The following is a 25,114-nucleotide window of genomic DNA, read 5'->3' as shown; positions in this document are numbered from 1 at the left end:
ATTAAATTCATGTCCAGCCTGTCACTTCTAAGTGCAGTTTGCAAGTTCTGATACGAAAACAGCTTGAGAAATAAAGTGCATTAACACAACAATCTATTCCTGGGGTGAAAAACAACTGCACCTGTGTAAACAACAAGATCTGTCCCATGAGAATTAGTAGAAAAAATATGTAAACTAACTAAAAATACAGAAGTTTGATAGATGTGCAAAATACCATGTACTGACCAATGAACTGAGTGTGAATGTATTGTCAACCAATAAAATCTGACCGATAATAATAATAATTATTATAATAATTATAATAATCCTATAAAATATGACCTATACAATAAAGATTTGGCTTTTCCTGCAGGAAGAAAAATGGAGTCCTGGCTCATTTATTACAACACAATTCTTTTCCCCCCTCTCCTCTGGTTACAAGGCAGCAGAGTGCTCTGCCTGCCACACAAAAAAAAAGGCAAATTCTTCAGGGCACGGAGCTCAGAGGGAACATTTCATTACAAAGGCATCCTACAGAACTCACATATGGAACAACCTCGGCCACAAACTGCAATTACAACCCCGGCTCCGCTTTAACAGAATTATTAGAGCTGAACTAAAATGCTGTTATCCACCTCTTGGAAATGTTATTACTGAGCACAGATTACATCACCCCGAGAAGGGCAGACAGGGACTGGCGTGGACAGACTTTTGCAAGATGCACAGAGCTCTGACCTCGGCCTCGTCACAAACTGCCCTGGGGGAAAAGAGCCCTGCACCCAGGGAGGAGCCCTCACATCCTCAGCACAGAATTCTTGTCAGACAGATCTCTGCAAGAAATAATAAGGGAAAAAATCCTCTCATTTCTGCAGGATCCACAGCCTCCCTGCTCCTGGTGCTGCTCATTTCTGCTGGAGTGATCCTTTTGGAGCTGTTTCCCACGTAACAGAGCTGGAGTGATCCTTTTGGGGCTGTTTTACACAGAAAACAGCCCAAGCCCAAGGGCACGAGCTGCCACAATGCAGAATGCTCTGCACCATCCCCTGTCCTGCCACTCTCATTGGGGCACCTTGGAAAGCAAGGGAGGCTCAGCTCCAGACCCAAACCCGTGGGTTCCTGCCCCCAGAGGTGCCCAGGGCAGCCAGGGACACCCCACCCATCCCAGTTTGGGGAATTTGGGGGTGTCAGACACGGCTACACGTTGGAAGGGAGTGTTTGCAACCACGTCAGGCACCTGGGGAGCTTCTCCTGGGGAGCAAATGAGCAGAGATTACAGTGAGGAGGGACATCCCAGGGACGCCACTGAGACACCAAATGTCCCCATTTTCCTTCTCCAAACCACCCAAAAAGCAGGAGCCAGCTGGCACCTCTCTCACTTGTCACAAACAGCCCGGAGAGGGCTCCAGCACTGAGTTTTGCCTGTTTAACACCATCCCTCTGGCACTGCTGCCTGTCCAGGACGTGAAAATGTGCACAAAAAAGCAACTGGAAGGAGCTCAGCGGTACTTGGGGTGAGCTGTCAGACATGAACGGGATGTATTCCAGGTCAGAGCAGGGAATATCAGATTGTTCCATGTCCTACAGATCTTCTGTAGCTTAAACCCCACTGGGTGGGCTAAGGAGAGCCAAGTTCCCTGTGCCAGGAATCCCAGAAGCACAGGAATGTTAAGGTCGGAAGGATCTCTGAGATCACCAAGTCCAAGCGCTCAAACCATGGCCTCAAGGGCCACATCTGGGTTTTTGAACCCCCTGGGCAGCCTCTTGTGGGCTTTTCAACCCTTCCCATGGGGAAATTGTCCCTGTTATCCAGTCTGAACTTCCCCTGGCACAACTTGATGGCTTTTCCTCTTGTCCTGCTGCTCCCTGGGAGCAGAGCCCCCCTGGCTGCACGCTCCTCTCAGGGGGTTTGGAGAGCAGTAAATGTGACAATCCACCCTTAACTCCACCTTCTTTCAAAAGAATTTCTTCCTTTCTGCCCCTTTTCCTCCCGCCAGGCCTCTGGAACATCCTTCCCTGCTTCCTGCCAGGGTTTGGGCTGTGCCTGCAGGAGCCCAGGGGCAGAGCTGGGCTGCCCAAGCACACAGGAAACACAGGAACAACTCAGGCCAGGATCAGGGAATTGGGTTCAAAACAGAACAGGAGGATCATTCCAGCTGGAAAACCCAGAGGTAGATCCTTACTTTCCCTTTTGATTGATTCCAGGGGGAATTTGCATCACCTCTTCCACCCCTCCCTGCAACCAGGCCAGGTAAAAGCTCCCTGTTCACAACCAAATCCTGGCACTTTCAGGTGAAATCATCAGCCAGGAGCTGGGCCCTGTGGAAAATGACACATCCTGGGAGAGTTCCCGAGACAAGAACGGGTGTGAGGATTTGAGAAGGAGTTTTGAATGAGTTAGAGATGGGACCTCTGAGTTTTTTAGATGATAGGATTTATTTTCTTATGGACAGGAAGGGTGAGTCCTGCTCACATCTTCACCACAAGGCTCAGAGGGTCACAAGACCCTCAGTTACAAGACTTTTAAGGATTTATTGACCAATAAAACACTGCCAACAAGGATATTTATACTTTCGACCCAATCCTTAAATATTTCATCTTATGAACCCATGCTACAGCGTGAGCTTTCTTAGCCAGTCATGTTATGGCACACAAACCCACAGTGCTGCATTCTAAACTCCTTGTTCACCTCTGTAACTACTTGATTTTTTCTATATTTCAAACTCTAAGACTCTAAACTTTCCTTAGCTTAACGAGTCTCTGCTTTAAACTACAAATCCACATTCTCGCTTCCAGCACCTGAGTTTGGGAGCCTTTCCCAAGGTCTCAGATCCAGCCCTGGGTTTAATTCTAAGCTTTGGCTCGCAGGCCCAAAGTTCTGAGAGTTCCCTGCATTTCAGATTCCAGCCAAGGGGGATCAGCTCCCTGCCACGGGGTTTGGAGCAGTCCAAAGGGGCAGCCCTGCCAAAAACCTGCCCAAAGCCAGAGCACTGAGCTGCACAGCCCGGGCTCCTGGGTCTGCCTGGCTCTGGAAGAGCTGCAGAAAGTGCAGCTCAAAGCTGTGCTGGCTCCAGTGAGCCAGGGAACATCTCCTCTCTTAATTGGTTATTCGTTAACTACAGCAGCTGTCCTTGACTTTGAAACCCCCTGTGAGCTGGAGCAGGCTGGAAGAGGCTTCAGGAAACAGCACTTTTGGGTTCTGTTAACTTTAAAAAATGACTCTGTGGAAGCAAAACCCAGGAGTGCAGCGCTCGAGGGTCTCACAGCAACGTGGGATGGCAGAAATACAGTGATGAAATACTCGTGCTGTGCTCAGAGAGCAGCTCTTCCAAAAGGAGGGCACCAAAGGGATCAGGAAATCAATCAGAGCCCCTGCCCAGCTCTCCACAAGCGCCTGCAGGGCAGCACAAAGCCCAGGGAAGGGCTGGACCCGCCCTGCTCCCATGGGCTGCTTCTCCTCCGCAGGGACGCACACGAGGCTTGGAGCTCTGATGGCCACAGGGGACACCTGGACATGTCCCCAGAGTGAGGGGACACCTGGACATACCCCCAGCCACAGGGGACACCTGGACATGTCCCCAGAATGAGGGGACACCTGGACATGCCCCCAGAGTGAGGGGACACCTGGACATGCCCCCAGAGTGAGGGGACACACCTGGACATGTCCCCAGAATGAGGGGACACCTGGACATGCCCCCAGAGTGAGGGGACACCTGGACATGCCCCCAGAGTGAGGGGACACACCTGGACACGTCCCCAGCCACAGGGGACACCTGGACATGTCCCCAGAGTGAGGGGGCACCTGGACATGTCCCCAGCCACAGGGGACACCTGGACATGCCCCCAGAATGAGGGGACACACCTGGACACGTCCCCAGCCACAGGGGACACCTGGACACGTCCCCAGCCCAGGTTTCCCAGAGCACAGAGGGGTGGGAAGCTCCTCAGCTCAGCAGGGAGCAGTGAGGGGTTGGCAGAGCTGCCAGAACACCCAGGGGTTCCTGCCTTGGGTCCCCCAAAGGGGCTTCCAGGAAGGGTGGAGAGGGATTTTTCACAGGGGCTCTGACAGGATGGGGGGAATGGCCTTAAGCTGAAGGAGGACAGGGCTGGATGGGATCTTGGGAAGGATATTGGGAAGGAATTCCTCCCTGTGAGCGTGGTGAGGGCCTGGCACAGGGTGCCCAGAGAAGCTGTGGCTGCTCCATCCTTGGAATGCTCAACACCCAAGTAACTTTTCTTGGGGTCAGGCTGGCAGGGATGGGACAGGGAGCCCAGCCTCTCCTTTAATGAGACTCAACACCAGCAGCTCCCTGTGTCCTGCTCTGGGATGAATCCCAGGGGTGGCTCCAGCAGGGGCTGCTCCAGGCCCCGTCTCCTCCCTGAACACTTTGTACCCCTGGAACTGAGCAGCTGCTCAGGGGCTGGGGAGCACCAGAGCCAGCCAAGCTGTGCTGCTTCTGCTGGAATCTCATTTAGAGAGGGCCTAATATTCCCCTCCTAATTAATTTGTTCTGTTCGCCTGCGACCAAACTGGCTTTTGTTCTTCGGGAGCTCCTCAAAAATTAGCTGCAATACCTGATGGAATTTAATTATATAGGCTAAGGAAAGTGATTAAGGGCAAAGGGAGAGCTGATCACACCTCCCATGCTTCAAGGGTATCAGCAGAAGAGAGATGGAACCTGCTCTTCTCAGGTGGAGGGACAATACTGAGGAGTGACTGTCCCAGCAGGGATTTAAGGCTGGAGATAAGCATTCCCTGACACCAGAGAGATAAACATTCCCTGATATCAGAGAGATAAACATCCCCTGATATCAGAGGGCCTTTGGAGGGTCAGCTGTGCATGACTAAAGCTGTCCAGATCTGCCTCAGATACCATTCCAGGGAAATTAGGTCTGCACATCACCCCTGGCCCTGCGTGGCAGCTCTGGATCCTCTTCAATCCCCTCGGGAGCTGAGTGCTCCATGAGGCTGCAAGGGGAGCATCCCCCACCACTGCTCAGCGGGGACTGACCCTGATCTCTGCCAGGATTAGCTTGATCCAGAGGCTGGGACCACACATCCCAGCTCTCAGTGGGACAGCTGAGCCACCCAGGCTGCTAAACGTGGGGGGCACCCAGGAACTGGGGGATCCTGGGGCAAACTTCACAGGAATTCTGTAGAACTGCACAGTTCCCTGCTAAATATGTGGGGAATTTAGGAACTGGGGGATCTTGGGTCAAACTTCACAGGAATTCTGTAAAACAGCACAATTCCCTGCTAAACATGAGGGGAATTTGGGAATTGGGGGATCTTGGGGCAAGCTTCACAGGAATTCTGTAGAACTGCATAAAGTTTCCCTGCTAAACATGTGGGGGATCCAGGAATCGGGGGATCTTAGGGCAAACTTTGAAAGGAATTCTGTAAAACTGCAAAACTCCCTGCTAAACATGAGGGGAATTCAGGAATTGGGGGATCTTGGGCCAAACTTTATAACAATTCTGTAAAACAGCAGAATTCACTGTTAAATATGAGGGGGATTCAGGAATTTGGGGATCTTAGCCCAGACTTCACAGGAATTCTGTAAAATTGCACAATTCCCTGCTAAACATGAGGGGGATTCAGGAATCTGAATCTGGGGCCAAACTTTGCCAGGAATTCTGTAAAACTGCACAATTCCAGCAGTGTCTCTGCCTGTGCCTCAGTCTGAGAACTGGGAAATGGTGATAGCACTGATTTTCTCAGCTGGGCCTTGGGAGCCTCCTTATAAATATTTATGAAGTGCTCTGTTTATAATTGTGAGTAAATAAATGGGTGTATGGAATTCACAGTCCAAGGATGCGAGTTGTTCTGTTTCACACCCTCAAACGGAGTCACTTATGGTTTCTGCTCTCCTCTGGAAGCAAAGGATTTGGGAAGAGCAGCTTCAAAAACTGCCATCTCAAAGGGAGCTGCAATCAGGAAAGAAAAGCCAGGACTTCAGGGGCAAATCCTGCTGACGCCAGGAAAGGCAGGGAAAAGCTCTTGGCAGTACTTCCTGTGCCTGAAGGTGGAGATGGTGTCTCTTGAAGTTTGTGAAGTGCTGAAGTGTCCAGATCCTTTCTTAAATCATTTTGAGAGGGGACATCACGCTCAGAGACTCAGGATCTTTTGGGATCTTACCCACTCGCCCCCTGTGATACCTGTAGGGGGTTTTGGGGGAGCTTCTGGGAATCCTCCTGGTTGTTTTTCTGCATCTTCCCACCCTCTCTGTCCTGAGCAGCAGCTGTCCATGGCCTTGTCCTTGGCTTTGTCCCTGCCCTTGTCCCCAGCTCAGCAGCCAGATTAAAGTTCCCATTCCCACATGGGAAAATCACCAAATTCCCATTCCCACATGGGAAAATCACCAAGTTCCCATTCCAACACGGGAAAATCACCAAGTTCCCATTCCCACATGGGAAAATCACCAAGTTCCCATTCCCAAATGGGAAAATCACCAAATTCCCATTCCCACACAGGACAATCACCAAATTCCCATTCCCACACGGGACAATCACCAAGTTCCCATTCCCACATGGGAAAATCACCAAGTTCCCATTCCCAAATGGGAAAATCACCAAGTTCCCATTCCCCACACAGGACAATCACCAAATTCCCATTCCCACACGGGAAAATCACCAAATTCCCATTCCCACACGGGAAAATCACCAAATTCCCACTCCCACACGGGACAATCACCAAGTTCCCATTCCCACATGGGAAAATCACCAAATTCCCATTTCCACATGGGACAATCACCAAGTTCCCATTCCTAAATGGGAAAATCACCAAGTTCCCATTCCCACACGGGAAAATCACCAAATTCCCATTCCCACACGGGACAATCACCAAATTCCCATTCCCAAATGGGAAAATCACCAAATTCCCATTCCCACACGGGACAATCACCAAGTTCCCATTCCCACATGGGAAAATCACCAAGTTCCCATTCCCACATGGGAAAATCACCAAATTCCCATTCCCACACGGGACAATCACCAAGTTCCCATTCCCAAATGGGAAAATCACCAAGTTCCCATTCCCACACGGGACAATCACCAAGTTCCCATTCCCACACGGGAAAATCACCAAATTCCCACTCCCACACGGGACAATCACCAAGTTCCCTCCCAAGCCAACCATGCCAGGATTCCATGACCCTTTCCTGGATGCCTGTCCCAGCAGGCAGAGCTGGCCATGCCCTGCAGCTCCTCCTGTCACTGTTTGCCCCTCTGGTCACACACAGCCAGCCCAGCAGTGACTGCTCCAGGTAAATTCTGTCCCCACCAGCCTTTCCCACCTGAAAAAAGAACGTGTGGCATCACCACGGGAACGCTTCCTGCCCCTGCTGTCAGGAGGTGGCGAGGAGCTAAATCGCACCAGCCAGCCACTGATGGATGGTGGCACCCAAAATTAACCAGAGGGATATTTATATTTTCCCTGCCCAGGCCTTGGAATGAGTCCCTGTGTGCTTGGCAGCACTCCCCCAGAGCTGCTGAGGGCTGAGGCAGATGCCTGCAGAAGGGGAGTGCTGGCTTTGCTCACCAGGGAGTTTCTCTCACGGGGAGGAGCTCAGCCAGCTGATTTCATCTTTAAGGTGACACCATTATTTGTGTGCCTCTCTGGAGTGGGAGCTCAGCCTTGGCCCCTTCTGCAGGCGTTCCTGCTCTGGGACAGTTGCATTTGTCTGAGTCACGGAATCGTGGAATTGTAGAATTGTAGAATTACAGAATCATGGAATCATAGAAACATGGAATCATGGAAGTGTAGAATTACAGAATCATGGAATCATAGAAACATGGAATCATAGAAACATGGAATCATGGAATTGTAGAATTACAGAATCATGGAATCATAGAATCATGGAATCATAGAAACATAAAATCGTAGAGTCGTAAAAACATAGAATTGTAGAATCATGGAATCATAGAAACATGGAATTGTAGAGTCATGGAAACATGGAATTGTAGAATTACAGAAACATGGAATCATAGAAACATGGAATCATAGAAACATAAAATCGTAGAGTCATAAAAACATAGAATTGTATAATCATGGAATCATAGAGTCGTGGAATCATGGAATTGTAGAATTTCAGAAACATGGAATTATAGAAACGTGGAATCATGGAAATGTAGAATTGTAGAATTACAGAATCATGCAATCATAGAGACATGGAATTGTAGAGTCATGGAAACATGGAATTGTAAAATTACAGAAACATAGAATCATAGAAACATGGAATCATGGAAGTGTGGAATTACAGAATCATGGAATCATAGAAACATGGAATTGTAGAGTCATGGAAACATGGAATTGTAGAATTACAGAAACATGGAATCACAGAAACATGGAATCATAGAAACATAAAATCGTAGAGTCGTAAAAACATAGAATTGTAGAATCATGGAATCATAGAGTCATGGAATAATGGAATTCTAGAATTGTAGAATTACAGAATCATGCAATCATAGAGACATGGAATTGTAGAGTCATGGAAACATGGAATTGTAGAATTACAGAAACATGGAATCATAGAAACATGGAATCAAGGAATTGTAGAATTACAGAATTACAGAATCATTGAATCATGGAATCATGGAACTGTAGAATTTCAGAAACATGGAATCATAGAAACATGGAATCATGGAAGTGTAGAATTACAGAATCATGGAATCGCAGAAACATGGAATCATAGAAACATGGAATTGTAGAGTCATAAAAACATGGAATTGTACAGAATCATGGAATCATAGAAGCATGGAATCATGGAAGTGTAGAATTACAGAATCATGGAATTATAGAAACATGGAATCATGGAATTGTAGAATCACAGAAACATGGAATTGTAGAATTACAGAAATATGGAATTGTAGAATTAGAGAAACATGGAATTGTAGAATTACAGAAACATGGAATTGTAGAGTCATAGAAACATGGAATTGTAGAATCACAGAGTCACAGAATCATGGAATTGTAGAATCATAGATTCATGGAATCACAAAATCACAGAGTCATAGAATCATGGAATGGTTTGGGGTGGAAGGGACCTTAAAGGCCATCCCAGCCATGGCAGGGGCACCTCCCACTGTCCCAGGCTGCTCCAGCCCTGTCCAGCCTGGCCTTGGGCACTGCCAGGGATCCAGGGGCAGCCACAGCTGCTCTGGGCACTGTGCCAGGGCCTGCCCACCCTGCCAGGGAGGAATTCCTTCCTAACTGGGTGTCCTGGCAGGGATGTGGCAGGCGTGAGCTTGGCCCTTGTCAGCCAGGCTGGGAGGTGTCACTGCCACCCTGAGCAGCTCCTTGCATTCAGCCTGTTCCCTGGGAACAGGGCTGGAATTGCTTCTCTCCTGCTGCTCCAAACAAGAGCTCAGCAGCCTTTTCACTTCCACACCCACTGGTTTAACCCCTGGGTCTGCAGCTCTGTGAGAACCTCTCCCAGCTGGGACACGACCTGCAGGACCTGTGCCCCCCTGGGCAGGGCAAAGCTGTGTCCAGCTGCCCCTCAGACTGACCATTACTGGACAGAGCTGTGTCCAGCTGCCCCTCAGACTGACCATTACTGGACAGAGCTGTGTCCAGCTGCCCCTCAGACTGACCATTACTGGACAGAGCTGTGTCCAGCTGCCCCTCAGACCAGCTCTCACTGGACAAAGCTGTGTCCAGCTGCCCCCTGGACCAACCCTCACTGGACAGAGCTGTGTCCAGCTGCCCCTCAGACTGACCCTCACTGGACAGAGCTGTGTCCAGCTGCCCCTCAGACTGACCCTCACTGGACAAAGCTGTGTCCAGCTGCCCTGCAGGGCTGGTTTTGCTCCCCTCCCTGAGAAGAGCCTTCAGGGCAGCCACCAGGCCACCTTGCTTTTTTGGACTATTTTCTGTTTGGCTGGATTGCTAATGCCAGAGTAATTACTTAGGAAAATTCCTTAATCAAAATCACATTTGTGGAGGTAATGAGCAAATAGGTCAAGGAGAGCAACGTGCCTTAGGAGCAGGAGCTGCTCCCCTGAGCCTCTGCAGAGCTGGGGGCCTGCAGGGGCCAGGGCTGTTTGCAGTGGCCTTGCCCTGGGGACAAAGGACACACGTCCCCCAAAGGCAGCACCTGCACTCTGTCCTGTGTCTCTGCCCAGCCCAGCTGAGCCAGCACCCCTCAGTGAGGCACCCTCAGTGGTGCCAAGACGAAAGGAGCCACCCTCTGCACGTGCTGCTGTCCCCAAAGTGGGTGCAGAGTCCCCGGGGTGTGAGCCTGGGGACAGCAGTGCCACCGTGCCCTGAGCCTGTCACACAGCAGGGTGGCACTGGGCACCCCGGGCCGGGCTGAAGGGGTGGGATGGGGGCAGCTGGTGGGGGGTCAGTGCCGTGCCACCCCCTGCCCTGTGGCCAGGGGTGCCCTCAGGAGCTGTTGCTAATTGCCAGTGCCCCAGCAAAGCCCTGATGGAAGAGGGCAGTGCAATTAAACCTCATCAACAATTCAGGAGCGGGCTGGCAGCAGCCAGTGAAACGTTAATGGCCTGACAGCTGCTGCAAGGTAAATATTTCATCAGCTCCACCGAGGATCACTCTGACAATGATGTTAGAGCCATGTTCACAGGTGTCACCTGCCACTGAACGCAGGGCTGGGAGCTGCCTGTGCCAGCAGAGCGGGTCCCCATGGAGTGACCAGGGCTGTCAGCTCCTCAGGGGTGAGCTGGATGCTCAGGGAGCTGGGAGAGCAGCACCACAGCCCAGAGGAGAGAGCAGGAGCTCAAGGAGCAGAATTTGTACTTGTGGGAAGAGCTCAGCACTCCCCAGACTGCCAGAGCCTAACTGAGCACAGCTGAGCAAAGCAAGCTGGGTTGGTCACCTTGGGGGTCTTTCCCAGCTTTAATGATTCTGTGATTCACACTGAGCTCAAGCCCAAGCATGGGAGCACCGAAGGCCTCAAGGTGTTTGGGTTCTCCTGCAGAGAAGGAACCAGAGCCTTTGTGCTTCTGGCTGACCCGCACAGCTTGAAAGGAGGAGGGTGCTTGTGGATTCTAGCAGGGTTCTAACAGGTCCTGGTGGTTCTTTCAGTTCTCACTGCCCCAGATCACCACCCACGCCTTGTCCTACCTGCCCTGCCCAGCCAGGGGCTCACAGAGCTCCTCTGCCTTTGTGCCAGCCCAGATCTCACAGCCTGGAATGATCTAGACCCAGCCCCTGGCAGCTCCCCTGGGCAAAGCCCAGGGCTGTGTGCCAGGACAGGAGTGCTGGGGCTGCTCCTCAGGGCTGCTGGCACTGCCCTGGGTCACTGACAGCATCCTGAGGGACAGGGTGACCTCACAGATCGGGAATGACAGCCACACCATCACCCTGCTGAGTTCCAGAACATTCCACGGTAACTAACCCCCCAGTCCAGCTCTCCATTCCCTTCCAGCAGCACTGGGCAGATCCCACGCTGAATCCTTTGGTGGACAAACCCACTCAGGATCCTGGCAGGCAGCTGGAGAGCTGAGTGGAGTCACCACCCACCTCCTGGTGCTGCCCTGTGCCCCGCAGGGCACAGAGCCAAGGGCAGCAGTGGAGGTGGGACAGGAAAGCTGCTCCAGCTGTGCCACACCTGCAGTCCTGCAGGTACCCCTGTACCTCTGGGATGGGCACCGAGGAGGAGAAACACACAGAGAGAGAGGGGACACCACTGCTGTGGGTCTGCCAGGGGGGGATCACAGAGGGCAGAGCTCAGGGGCTGCTGCTCCTGCCCAGGGCAGCTCCCATCTCTGCTCTAGGACAGGGACAGCAGCCAGGGATGGGCTGGAGCTGGGCCAGGGGAGTCTGGGGATGGATTTCAGGGAAATCTTTCCCCCAGAGGGTGCTGGCACTGCCCAGGCTCCCCAGGGAATGGGCACGAGGCTGCCAGAGCTCCAGGAGAGCTTGGACACCCAGGGATGCCCAGGGTGGGATTGTTGGGGGTGTGGGCAGGGCCATGGGCTGGGTTGGGTGATCCTTGTGGAGATTCTCTGGAGATTCCTCCATTCCTGCAGCTGGCAGACACTGGGTAGGAAGCCACATTCTGGAGGTTCAATATTTACCTCGGTGCTTCTGCGAGGGGCCTCTCTGAGCCCTGGGGCAGCGCTGGGGACTGGCAGTGGTGGAACATCCGTGGGGGGGTCTCTTAGAGAGCAGCTCTTATCCACAGAGGTGATTTACCACCAGAGATAGAGGTGTTGGCACAGCTCACAAACCAGGGACAGATTTGGGAGAGAGCTGCAAAAGGCCAGCCACATATTTTACAGTTATTTTCCTGAGGAGGATTTGATGAGATGTGAACTTCATTATTTGCTAATGTTGCAGCACAGAGCCTTGTCCAAAGCCCAGGAGAGTCAGAAGGAATCTTTCCATTAACTTCACTGATTGTAAGTGAGATTGTGACAGATGTACTCCCTTTCCCTTCCTCCTCAAATATTTTAAATCAAACAGCACGAGCTGATGTGTCCTTTCCTGGAGGAGGGCACGGCTCCTTCTTAGGGCTGCTCAAATAAATAACCCTGGGGAGCCTTCCAGGTGCCCATAACAACTCAGGGGCATTAAAGCTTCAGGGAAGGGGAAGTGAGGCAAGAACCACTCAATTCCCAATGTGGCTGAAGGGCCAGAAGGCAACAGGGCCTGCGCCAAGGATAGAAGTTGTTTGTAGACAACAATAAAATCATCTTCAGCATGAGCCAAACCTTCCTGCTGTGTGTGAGCTTAGAGGAAGCCTCCAGAAAATCCCCTCAGCATGTTCCAGAAGGAGGGAATGCCCTGGAGATACGGGCTGTGGAGAAGCTGCCTCAGGTAGAGAAATCTGCTGCGAGAAAGGGGAAGGCAAAGCCTTGGCCTCAGCTCTTGGCTGGGGCTGAGCAGAGCCTGAGACAAGCCAGGGAGAGGCCCTGGCTGAGCCCTCTGGGGTGTGGGTGCTCGAGCAGAACCTCATCAGGGAGGTTTCAGAGGCTTCAGCAGCGTCCTGTGCTGGGAAAGGTTCCCAGCTCCCCTGTGGAGGTCTGTGAGAGCTCCACACCTGAGCTCAGGTGAGGGACTCCTCCCACCCCGGGATTGAGCCAGGTCACCTCTCCAGCACCACCTGCACTGTCCCCCTGTGGCAGGCACATCCTTCTCCCTCTCAGGATTTGTTCATAGAGGAGCACAGAGGGAAGAAAGAGAAAATTTCTATTTCTGCTCCTTGTTTTTCCCGTGTGGAATGTGTTTGGAGAATTGTTTACCTGGGGTGATTGCTTGGTTGGATTCTGGTGAGGATTGTTTGAGCCTGGTGGCCAATCCAACCCACCTGTGGCTGGACTCTCAGAGAGGGGCACGAGTTGTGAGTTAGATATGGTAGTTAGAAAAGTAGATTTGTAGTGTTAGTATCTCCTTTAAATAGTATATTAATGTATTCTAGCATAGTTACAATAAAGAAATCATTCAGCCTTCTGAGCTTCAGCATTTCATGGGTTCACCTGCTTTTACAATATCCCCCTCTGCCAGCTGAGCTGCTTCTCCCTGCCAAGGGTCCCTGAGAGCCTTCCAGAGCCCGTGGCCACTGCTCTCCTGGGGGCTGTGGCCAGGGGGCCCCTCTGCAGCTCACTGCTGAGCGTGACAATGCCAAGGACAAAGCACCAACCTTTGTCCCAGCACATTCGTGTGCAGTCAAAGTGCAAATAACCCAGCTGGGAGCTAAAGGAAGCTGGTGGTGATGGAAGCAGAGCGTGGATTGAGTTGCCATACCTGGGCAGGGGTCCAGCGAGAGGGGAGGGGATGTTTACTGATTCTGGCACACTCTTAATGGAGCTTTGCTTCCAGCTCCTCACCCCTGTTTACACTTCCATGGAGCGTGATAGGATCAGCAAGCAGGAGCCAGGAGAGGCCCGACACGCACAGTGTGCTTATAAAGATTTCATCCTTCACAGTGTCAAAAAGCAACTTTCTGGAGGCAAATTTAATTGTTGTCAATACCAGTTGCAAATTGGCCTTAACATTTTAAATTGATGTTTTCTGTAAAGTGCTCTGATTAATGGAAGGAAAAGATTGTGTTTCTGTCTTTCTCCTGAAGATCTAATGGAGGTAACAAACAATAATTGATCTGGCAAGACACGGAGAGGCAAACAGGGAGACTCAAACCTGCTGCAGAAATGATTTTACCTGTCCACAGCTACAGAATGGCACAGCTGCTTAGACAGTGGGCTGGCTTGGCTTTGCTCCCTGAGGAAACTCTCAGCAGCTTTAGTTAAAGTTCCTTAACTGCAGGTAGGAGAGTTTGGCTTTGGGGGAAGGCATTGAGAACCTGGAGGGAACCTGGAATTCCCTGGGCTTTAGGGAAGGCATTGATAAACCAGAGGGAACCTGGAATTCCCTGGGCTTTAGGAAAGGCATTGATAAGCCAGAGGGAACCTGGAATTCCCTGGGCTTTAGGAAAGGCATTGATAAGCCAGAGGGAACCTGGAATTCCCTGGGCTTTAGGAAAGGCATTGATAAGCCAGAGGGAACCTGGAATTCCCTGGGCTTTGGGGAAGGTTCTGATAACCTGGGATGAACCTGAATCCCCTGGGCTTTAGGAAAGGCATTGATAACCTGGAGGGAACTGGGAATTCCCTGGGCTTTAGGGGAAGGCACTGAGAACCTGGAGGGAATTTGGAATTCCCTGGGCTTTAGGGGAGGGCATTGAGAACCTGGAGGGAATTTGGAATTCCCTGGGCTTTAGGGGAGGGTACTGAAAACCTGGAGGGAATTTGGAATTCCCTGGGCTTTTGGAAAGGCATTGATAACCTGGAATGAATCTGGATAGGCATTGATAACCTGGAATGAACCTGAATCCCCTGGGCTTTAGCAACGGCACTGATAACCTGGAGGGAACCGGGATCCCCTGGGTTTAAAAAAAAAATTAAAATAAAGCTGTTGCCATAGTAACACCCAGCTCTCAGATATCACCTGGCTGATAAGGACCGTGCTGGCCTTGTGGCTCTGGGCCTGCTCTGTGCCCAAGGAAGGGTAAATTCCAGACTGCTGGAGCAGGCTCCTGGTGTTTGTCCTGGGGCTCTGGATGCTGCTGCTGTGCAGCTCCTGCGGGTGTCATTTTCCTCTCTGTGTGTACACACTCACAGCCCTCCACCTCCTCCTCTGTTTCCCCACAACAGCCAGACTTTCTGAGCTATTTCTTCAATCTTTTTTTCAGACTTGTCACTTGTTAGCTGCTGTAACACGCAAGCCCCTGACATCAGTCACGGGGGATATTTGGGCGTGAGACACAAGAAATTACTGCAAATGTTGCTGCTGCTCAGCCCCCACCAAGTTCACTGGCAAACAGATCTGCACTGGGGATATTCTGTTGTGCCTCGGCAGTGGGGCAGTGTGGCAAGCACATTTCTCTCTCTCTCAAGATTTTTTATTGAGGTGCACAGAGAGAAATGAAAGAGAAAACAATTTCTATTTCTGCTCCTTGTTTTTCTCTTGTGGAATGTGTTTGGAGAATTGTTTACCCAGAGTGAGTGCTTGGTTGGATCATGGTGGATTGTTTGGGCCTGAGAGCCAATCTGGGCTCTAGAGAACAGGGTCACGAGTTGTGAGTTAGTTAGATATGATAGTTAGAGAAAGTAGCATGTAGTATTTAGTATCCTCTTTTATATAGCATATTAATGTATTATAACATATTTATAATAAAGAAATCATTCAGCCTTCTGAAATGGAGTTAGACATCATCATTCTTCCCATTGGGTTTGCCGACATCTACAACAGGGCAGAGCTTTCCCAGAGGTTCTTTTACACAGATCACCCTAAAACTTCCCAGCTCAGCAAAAGGCTCAGGAGAGCAGAACAAGCCCACATCCAGAGGCAGCAGCTGGTGAGGCTCTGGGACCACAGGCTGTGTTCCTGGGCAGCCAAAATGAACATCCCCCAGCCCCAGGCAGCCCTGGAAGGGGGAGGTTGGCTGTCCAAAGCAGCAAAGTTAAGAGAAGATAAGCAAAGGGATATTTGTAGCAGCTCCACAGATCCATTTGGAGCCAGGGCAGTTACGGTGTTTGCATTGCAGCTCCTTCTCCTCCTTTCCAGCCCCCTCTCCCTGGGGAGTGCTCCTGGGGCCGAAAGCTGCTGGGGACAACAGCCCCAACCTCCCAGGGAACACGGGCAGCTGTTCCCAGCCCCGGCTGCCTGAGGACACAGGACTGGAGGAGCATCTCTGTGCAGCCATGGTGGAAGTGAGGATCCTAAATCCCTCACCCCACAGAGCAGCAGGTGTCCAAGGTGAGGATCCTAAATCCCTCACCCCACAGAGCAGCTGGTGTCCAAGGTGAGGATCCTAAATCCCCCACCCCACAGAGCAGCTGGTGTCCAAGGTGAGGATCCTAAATCCCCCACCCCACAGAGCAGAGCAGGTGTCCAAGGTGAGGATCCTAAATCCCTCACCCCACAGAGCAGAGCAGGTGTCCAAGGTGAGGATCCTAAATCCCCCACCCCACAGAGCAGCTGGTGTACTCTCAGCTCCCCCAGCCCTGCTGGGATCCTCCCCTTGGCAATGATATTTCGGCTGCCAGGACACTGAGAAACTCTTCCCCTCGAAATGTTCTGAGAAGGAAACTCTTGACATTTTCGGGCAGCTCAGAAAACACGTTTTGAACCCTTTTGGGATTTTCCTGGGAGGGAAGGCACTGGGGCTCTCCATCACAGGGGATGTGCTGGCAGGAAAAGCAGATGGAGCGGCTCTGACTTGCCTCAGCTCCTAAAAATCCTCAGGGTTTCAAAGCTGGTGTTCCTTTCTTTTCAAATGTCAGGGAATGGCGAGAGGAGTATGGAAACAGCAAAGCCCCGTTCCTGGAATACTCTGGGTGTTTTCTGGGCGTTTTCCAGGTGCTTTCCCTAATTCTTCACCCACCTGCACCTTAAGTAGTTTCTCACAGCAAAGGCAGGGGCTGGAAAACGGCCGGGGGATCGTTTTCCACCTGCTTTGTATTCCCCTGAACAGCTGTAAATGACAACACAAACTGCGAACAGCAGGGGCTGGAACGCCTTCCACACACAGCCCTGCACTGATCCTCGGCAAATTAATTCAAATACTTGCTGGGGATTTGGGGGAGAAGCTCGCTAATTCCGTGAAGAGGAAAGGAAGTGGTTTGAAACAGAGCCCAGCTGATCCGGGGGAAGGGACAGAGGGGGAAGGAGGGATGAGGGGAAGACATTGAAAACCTGGGGGGAATCTGGATCACCTGGGCTTTGGGGAAGGTTCTGATAACCTGGGGGGAATCTGGATCACCTGGGCTTTGGGGAAGGTTCTGATAACCTGGGGGGAATCTGGATCACCTGGGCTTTGGGGGAAGGCATTGAAAACCAGAAATTAATCTGGATCCCCCTTGGCTTTGGGGGAAAGCATTGATAACCTGGAGGAAATCTGGATCCTGTGGGCTTTGGGGGAAGGCATTGATAACCTGGGGGGAATCTGGATCCCCTAAGCTTTGGGGAAAGGCATTGATAACCTGGAATGAACCTGGATCCCCTGGGCTTTAGGAAAGGCATTGATAACCTGGGATGAATCTGGATCCCCCAGGCTTTAGGAAAGGCATTGATAACCTGGGATGAATCTGGATCCCCCAGGCTTTAGGAAAGGCATTGATAACCTGGCATGAACCTGGATCCCCAGGGCTTTGGGGAAGGCACTGATAACCCAGGATGAACCTGGATCCCCAGGGCTTTGGGGAAGGCACTGATAACCTAGAATGAATCTGGATCCCCTGGGTTTTAGGGGAAGGCACTGATAACCCAGAGGGAACCTGGATCCCCGGGGCTTTGGGAAAGGGCAGAGCCCTGCTGAGCCCGTGGGGAGCAGGGCCAGGGGCACAGAGCCCCTTCCCGATGTGCTGCTCAGGGTGGAAGCGCTCCCCACGCTGCTCCGGGCTTGGCTGGAGACGTTTGCCATGATTTCCATGAAGATTTAAGGCCTGCCCTGCATTTGTTCACATCCACAACGAGCTCAGAATGTGCCTCTGGGTGCGAGGCACTGCTGAAAGCAGCATTTTGAATGCATCCATCTCTGGAACATCCTGACTCAAAGTGCTTATTAAAAGCCTTCCCCAGATAGATCAGGCTAATCAGAGCACCGGCCTGTGCTGTTTGCTGCATTCCAAGTGGTGATCCTGGCAACGAGCTCTTCTCCACACCTGCAGGTCCTGCTGGCCCCAGCACAGGTGAGGAGCAGGTTTTAACCCTGGGAAAAGTCTCCCTGTGCTCCCTCAGCCCTCCCCTGGCACCTCTGGAGCTGGATCCAGACCAGTGCACCCCCCTGGAGAGGCAACTGGGCATTCTGAGAGTGAAGAGGCCAACAGAATATAGATCTAGGCCAGAGTCTTTCCTCCTACAAAAATGTCTCCTCACTGCTCTCCCAGCCTCCTGCTCCTGGAGGAGGTCAGAGGTACCAGAGTTCCAGGCACAGGCTGGAGTAGGGGACACCTGGGACCCTTCACTGCTGAAAGCATTTCACGGGGGTGACAGGGACATCCCTGTCCTGAACACATCTGGCTCCCCACATCAGCCTGATGGTGCTGAATATCCCTTTTCTCCCAGGCTGGGACCGAAACCAGGAGAGCTGTATGGAAAAGAGTCAGTGTGGAGGAGCCAGCAGGAGACTGAGGGCAAAGGAACACTTCAGACACGTGCTGTGCTGGAGGATCAGGGATTTGTGCCAGCTCTGGGGCAGGATTTGAGTCCCCCTGATCCATAAGGTTTTAGTAAACCCAGCACTTTGACAGAACAGCGACTTACATCAGCCAAATGTCTCAAAGCCTTCCTTGGGGTCACCTGTGGTTTTCTTTGGCTTGGAGAACAGCCATGAGATGACCCTGCATGTCTGCCACCCCTCTGCTCCCAGGGCACTCAGAAAACTCCCACGGGACCAGCTCTGTGCATCTTTCAGTGCTTGGCCACATTTTGAGAAAAGCAAACCAACCCTCTGCATTGGGGTTCCAAAAGGCCTTCAAATATCCTTTGAAGGCCAGAAATATTTCAAGTATTTCGAAAGCCAGAAGGGCTTCCAGAACATTCACAGGCTAGAGAGCTGAGGGTGCTCAGCCTGGAGAGGAGAAGCTTTGGGGTGACCTCACTATGGCCTTCCAGGACCTGAAGGAGCCACAGGAAAGGTGGAGAGAGAGAATTGACAAGGGATGGAGGGACAGGACAAGAGGTAACAGTCTTGAGCTGAAAGAGGGCAGATTTAGATCAGAAATTTAAGGGAAGAATTCCTCCCTGTGAGGGCAGGGACATGTCACAGCACATGCCACTGTCACGATACACAGAGTGGCACCATGCAATTCAGAAAGCTTCACCCCCACACAGTAACACCACACCTCTCCAGAAGGCTGCAAGCATCTGCCCCTGCTGTTCTTTAGCCAGCCTTTCACACCCCTGCTGTCCATGCACTGCACCTGTGTGCCCTCTGTGCCCTGGGCTGGTGGCTCAGCACACCTGGGCACTCCATGGCTCATTGCTGTCAGTGCTGCTCACCTGCTTTTCACAGCTGGAACCACTGGGGATGAGGCTGGGCCACAGCCCCAGTGCCAGTGCCACCAACTGTGTGCCACACACAGCCCCAGTGCCACCAACTGTGTGCCACACACAGCCCCAGTGCCACAAACTGTGCCACACACAGCCCCAGTGACACCAACTGTGCCACACACAGCCCCAGTGCCACAAACTGTGTGCCACACACAGCCCCAGTGCCACAAACTGTGCCACACACAGCCCCAGTGCCACCAACTGTGTGCCACACACAGCCCCAGTGCCAGTGACCAAACTGTGCCTACAGGGTGCCCAGAGCAGCTGTGGCTGCCCCTGGATCCCTGGCAGTGCCCAAGGCCAGGCTGGACAGGGCTGGGAGCAGCCTGGGGCAGTGGAAGGTGTCCCTGCCATGGAGGGATGGGACAGGAGGTTTGTAATTCCAGTCTGGAATTCCTTTGGAGCAGCAGTGGGAGATGGACTCCTCTCCACCCTGCCCTCAGCAGGATCTGCCCAGGCTGCTGTGCTGGGACTCTGCAGCCTCAGGCACAGTCCACCTCCATTTGTCACTGTCACCACAATCATCCTGCTCGCTGACACCAAGCCAGCCTCGTGGAAAAATGAAGCCAAGGTTTATTTAGCAGGACTTAGGGGCACCCTTCCAATTATAAGTTTGGACAAACAAAAGTTCCAAGTCAAACGAACACAAAACTCAATCAGCCCGTGTGCAACGAGGACAATCCTTTCTGGCTGCTTAACCTCTCCTCCTCTGGGCTGCTCCGACAAGCCACAGCACCAGACCTGCTGCTTTCCAAAAACCCCTACAGCTGTGGGCTCCTTGAGCCAATTTGCAGCCCCAGTGAGCAGTGCCTTGCCTGGATCCTGCTATTCCATATTACTGCCTCTTTTTCCTCCAGCTCTCCCTATTTCCTTCTTTTTTTTTTTTTTTTTTTCCTTTTTCTTCCCCTTGTCCCCAGAAAACAATCATTGCTGATTTTCTACTCCACACCAGGGCTGACCAGCTTTATTCTATATAAGCTAGGACACATACTTTTACTTCTTCCCAACTGGAAGATTTTAGCATCCACTCGTACAATTTCCTAATCCCAACAACAATCTGAAGTCTGGCTCATAACTGAGCACAGGCACCACAGAGCACTGCCCTGCTCTGACCATAAAACATGACAAGCAAACATTACCTGTAAAGCTGTTTTACGAGCTCGTGATCTCCGTGAGTGATCAGCTTTGTGTCTGCCATGATCTACGAGCTGATGGTGGCCACAGCCGAGCCAGGAACAAGTTCTTTTGGGCAAGTTCTCCCTTCCCAGCTCTGGCAGGGGCTGCTGAGGGCTCAGTCCAGCTGGCTGCCCCGAGGGAGCAGAGCCCAGTGCCAGGGAGGGAGGCTATGCTGGGAGTGCTCTCCTGTGTGCCTGGCTTTGGGGAGATCTCCTTTTCCTGGATTCCCCTGTGATGGCTTTTCCCGCTCACACAGCCCAGCAAACATCACCCGAGCAGGGGCTGGCTCCTGCTCACATCCTGCCTTGCCCTTCTTGACCCCTTGTCCCAGTCCTCAGGCAGGACCAGCAGCTCCTGGGCGGGTGCTGTCACTCTGCACTGGGGTGTTCTGCTCACAGCTCTGCTCTGCTCCTTCTGTGCCTCACTTCTGCGCCAGGAATTCTCAAAAACCTCTTGGCATCCTCAGCTCCCCCCAGACAGCAGGCAGGGGTTCTGCAGTCAGCAATTCCCCTCCAAACGTTCCCATTCATCCCCTCCCAGGTTTGCAGTGCCTGAACACAGCACCTAAGCCAGACTTGCAGCACCCAGCTGGTCCCTCCAGCTGCCAGCCAAGAATTCCTTCTGCACCTTCCTTCTGGATTCGTGTGCCCTGACTGAGCAGCAGGAGCCAGTGGGAAGAGACAGAGTGTCTCCAGAAGGTGTTAGTGGCACAGAATCCCAGGATTATTGAGGCTGGAAAAGGCATCCAAGGTGATTGAGTCCCAGCTGTGCCCCGTCCCCAGAGCTGAGTGCCACCTCCAGGAATTCCCTGGCCACCTCCAGGATGGGCACTCCAAACCTCCCTGGGCATTTCCAATCCCTGAGCCCCCTTTCATGGGGAAATTCCTGCTGATTCCACCCTGAGCCTGCCCTGGCCCAGCCTGAGGCTGTTCCCTCTCCTCCTGTCCCTGTTCCCTGGAGCAGAGCCCGACCCCCCCGGCTGTCCCCTCCTGTCAGGAGCTGTGCAGAGCCACAAGGTCCCCCCTGAGCCTCCTTTTCTCCAGGCTGAGCCCCTTCCCAGCTCCCTCAGCCCTCAGGATTCATTCTCTGGCCCCCTGTCACCCTAAGGTGATGTCACAGCCATAATCCCTCAGGTGATGTCACTGGCCATAATCCCTCACTCCTCGTGTTTCAGGGCCACAAATCCTCTCCAGAGCCAGCTCCAAGCCTCAGACATGCAGCAGCACCTCCCTCTTCCACACAATTCACCTCAAGGCTGTTCTCCAGGCCGAGGTTTTCCCTCACAGATCCAGATTTGCACACAGAATCACAGGGCTCCCTGGACTGGGGGTGAACATGGGAAAGCAAAGGAATCCCTCTCAGTTCCCAGGGAAAGGGTTCTGTCCCCAACAGCAGGGACAATGTCACCTTCAGAGGATGCTGTCACCTGTCCCCACAGGGGGAGGACATTGCCAAAAGCCCTTCAAACAGGCACAAAGCAAGGGCCCTCCCAGCTGAGCCCACAGCTCCCACTGGCTTCCTTCAGACCCTTCCCCAGCAGGGACTGGCAGCAAAGCCAGGTGACACAGGGCAGGAAATGCCACCAGAACCTTCCACGTGCAGCTGAGCAGCTTGTGGGTGGAGCAGGGCACGTCTTTGTGGAGGAGAGCCCCACATCCAGGCCAGCAGTGATGGAGAAGCTGCCACACCCCACTGAACAGACAATTACCCATCCATGGAGCATTAAATAAATCAGAACAACGTCTGCAGCCAAGAGGCTGCAATCCCTGGGCCACTGGGGAAATCAGGGCAAAAAGAATTCCTTTTTTTTTTTTTTTTTTTTTTTTTGATGAAAAGAAGCTGAAAACGACAACAGATGTGTTTTGTGGGCCCTAATTCCCAGGCCAGTGCTCTTGGAGCACCTCTTTGAGCTGCTGGCATGCCCTCTGCATGTCCCAGTGCATCCCTGGAGCTCACCTGCCTGAGCAAGGCAGCCCCAGCCCTTTGGAGCTCTGTGTCCTCGGCTGCTGCGTGCAGGGAGCTGCTGATGCCTTGCAGCAGATGTGTTTTGTAGCAAACACACAGCCCAACACCATCCCCAGCTCCAACCTGCATTCGCAGCCCAGCAGTCGTGAATTTTTAAAGTGCCTGGAGAGAAGAGCCGCTCTGCTCAGCAGAAACCTGAAAGAGCCATCAGCCCCGGGCCCTGCCCTGCCCTGCCTGCCTGCCTGCCTGCTGGAGCCATTTGCCATCCTGATTTTAGGTTTTACACGGGCTGCTGTTGCACAGGTGATGTTCTGCTGGCTCCTGAGGGCACGGAGGGAGCAGCACTTACCTGGGTTGCTCTTGGAGGTGCGCACTGGGGTGTAATGGTTTTTGGAAGAGGTCCTGACTGGGGTGTTCTCTTTGGGGGAGGTATCTATGGCCGAGATTGTCTCTCTTTCACAGTGTCCGATTGGGATTGGTCCCTGCTGCCTTAGGATGTCGGCCAGAGCCCTGGGGAGACAGGAAAAAAAAAAGGGGGGGAAATGTATTTTCACACAGCTAGAATTCAGTATTTCAGAATAGAATAGAATAGAATTCAGTATTTGTGCTGGTGAATCCAAAGCAGCTGGGTTCATACCATAAACAGAGAAAAAAAGCAACGATAGCAGTAAGAATAAAATTTTTAAATATGGCTTAAAAGCTCTGGTTTTTTCAGTGTATCTGCTGCAGGAATTTCCAGGCTTGCCTGGCTATTGTTTGGTATCTCATCTGCTCTCTCTAATTCACTTCAGCCCAGGGTTATGGTACCTCTCCATCATCTCCCAGAGCAGACAAACTGCTCCTGGCACATAAAGCACTGCCTCCATCAGGAGCCACTGCTGGCCCCAGCCCTGGCACCTCCTAAAAGTGGCACCAAAACCACCCTGCCCAAGCCAAGGTCCCTTAAAACTGACTCAGATCAGGAGTGTGACCCCCGCATCCTGAAATCCCTGCACACAGCTCAAACCCCTGCAGTGCTGGGAGTGTTTTTTAAAGGAGAACCACGAGCCAGCAAAATGGATTAACCAGCTTCCAGGGGTTGGTGTCAGCCCAGCTCTGAGCCTACCTTGAGCTCTGTGCTCATCAGGGATTGCTTTAATGGCTCAGTTCTCCCTGCCATTCCCAGGAAAAAGCAATGTCACCCAGTCCAGCTGCAGCCAATGGTTTCCCTTTGAATACTCCAAGATTTTTTTCCCCCTCTCTGTGAATATCATGGACACAGTGAAATAATTCCCTAGGGCAGCCCCAGGTTCTCTGCTGGGCCCTAAGGAAAAGCAGGGGAGGGGTGGCTCGTGTGGGCTGTAAGGGACAGTGGCACTTGAAAGCTGAAGGAGTTGGAAAAGCTCTGTTCTCCTGGCAAGGGGAGCATGTCTGGAGTCACCTCAGGTCCCAGGGAAGATGTCAGGAGGAGACATCCCCTCATTGCATATTAACAAGAGGGATGCTGGCGTTGCTCAGATCCACTGGCATCCCTTAAATGCCACATTTCTGGGCTTTCATATGAGAAATAGTTTGGGACCTGGGTCCGTTCCATTTTCCAAATCATTTCCTCTCCAGACTCCTGTCCCTGTGCATAATGGATTGCAATACTAATGTGCTCCACAGAAGGAACTCTTGGAGGATCCAAGAGGCTCCCGAGCAGGATCACATTAGTTCAGCACCAGCCTCTACAGATGAGGATATTTTTACCCTTTTTTTTTTTTTTTTTTTGGTTATTTATTGGTTGTAGAAGGAGCAGACCTGGAGGCTATAACCAACCAGGGGATATCTGTGTGTGCACACAGGCTGATCCTCGTGGGGTGAAGGGATTGTTGTTTGCAAGGATGGGAGAGCACAGGTTGTGCTGGGCCAGGCCCAGAGAGGGGTGAAGGTGGCAGCCACAGGAGAGGGGTGCTGAGCCTTGTGCCAGGCCAGGACTCCTTCTGTCTGCTCCTGGGGAAAGGAGGAACTGGTGTTGGGTGAGGAACTGGTGTTGGGTGAGGAACTGGTGTTGGGTGAGGAACTGGTATTGAGGAACTGGTATTTGGTAAGGAACTGGCACTGGGTGAGAAAGTGGTTTTTGGTGAAGAAGTGGTTTTTGGTGAGGAACTGGTATTGAGGAACTGGTTTCTAGTGAAGGACTGGTATTTGGTGAGGAACTGGTAATGAGGAACTGGTGTTTGGTGAGGAACTGGTAATGAGGAACTGGTGTTTGGTAAGGAACTGGCATTGGGTGAGGAAGTGGTTTTTGGTGAGGAACTGGTGTTTGGTGAGGAACTGGTATTGAGGAACTGGTGTTTGGTAAGGAACTGGCATTGGGTGAGGAAGTGGTTTTTGGTGAAGAAGTGGTTTTTGGTGAGGAACTGGTGTTTGGTGAGGAACTGGTGTTTGGTGTTGCCCCAAAGCTGCTGGATTCCTCCTCCCCGACTGGCACAGAGCTGTGGGTGCTCCCCACCATGC

At 52.1% G+C, this 25,114-nt stretch overlaps 1 protein-coding gene and 1 long non-coding RNA gene across 11 annotated transcripts in view; one reads left to right on the top strand and one right to left on the bottom strand.

The window, feature by feature from the left end:
- SHISA6 (shisa family member 6) overlaps nt 1-25,114 on the bottom strand; it is a 165,904-nt gene that overhangs the window by 130,321 nt on the left and 10,469 nt on the right. For all 10 annotated transcript variants that reach the window (XM_053994998.1, XM_053995000.1, XM_053994999.1 and 7 more), the window contains exon 3: nt 22,986-23,146. In XM_053994998.1, the coding sequence (XP_053850973.1) occupies nt 22,986-23,146 (161 nt within the window). The remainder of the gene's footprint in view (nt 1-22,985; nt 23,147-25,114) is intronic.
- LOC128816968 (uncharacterized) lies at nt 11,424-12,647 on the top strand. The gene is made up of 2 exons (XR_008440059.1): nt 11,424-11,563; nt 12,281-12,647. It is a non-coding gene; the product is annotated as an uncharacterized LOC128816968 (long non-coding RNA).

The sequence above is a fragment of the Vidua macroura genome, chromosome 19 (genome assembly GCF_024509145.1).
Source record: "Vidua macroura isolate BioBank_ID:100142 chromosome 19, ASM2450914v1, whole genome shotgun sequence".
NCBI classification, from domain to species: domain Eukaryota; kingdom Metazoa; phylum Chordata; class Aves; order Passeriformes; family Viduidae; genus Vidua; species Vidua macroura.
Note: the sequence above shows the minus strand (reverse complement) of the source record. Positions and strands in the feature narration are given on the sequence as shown.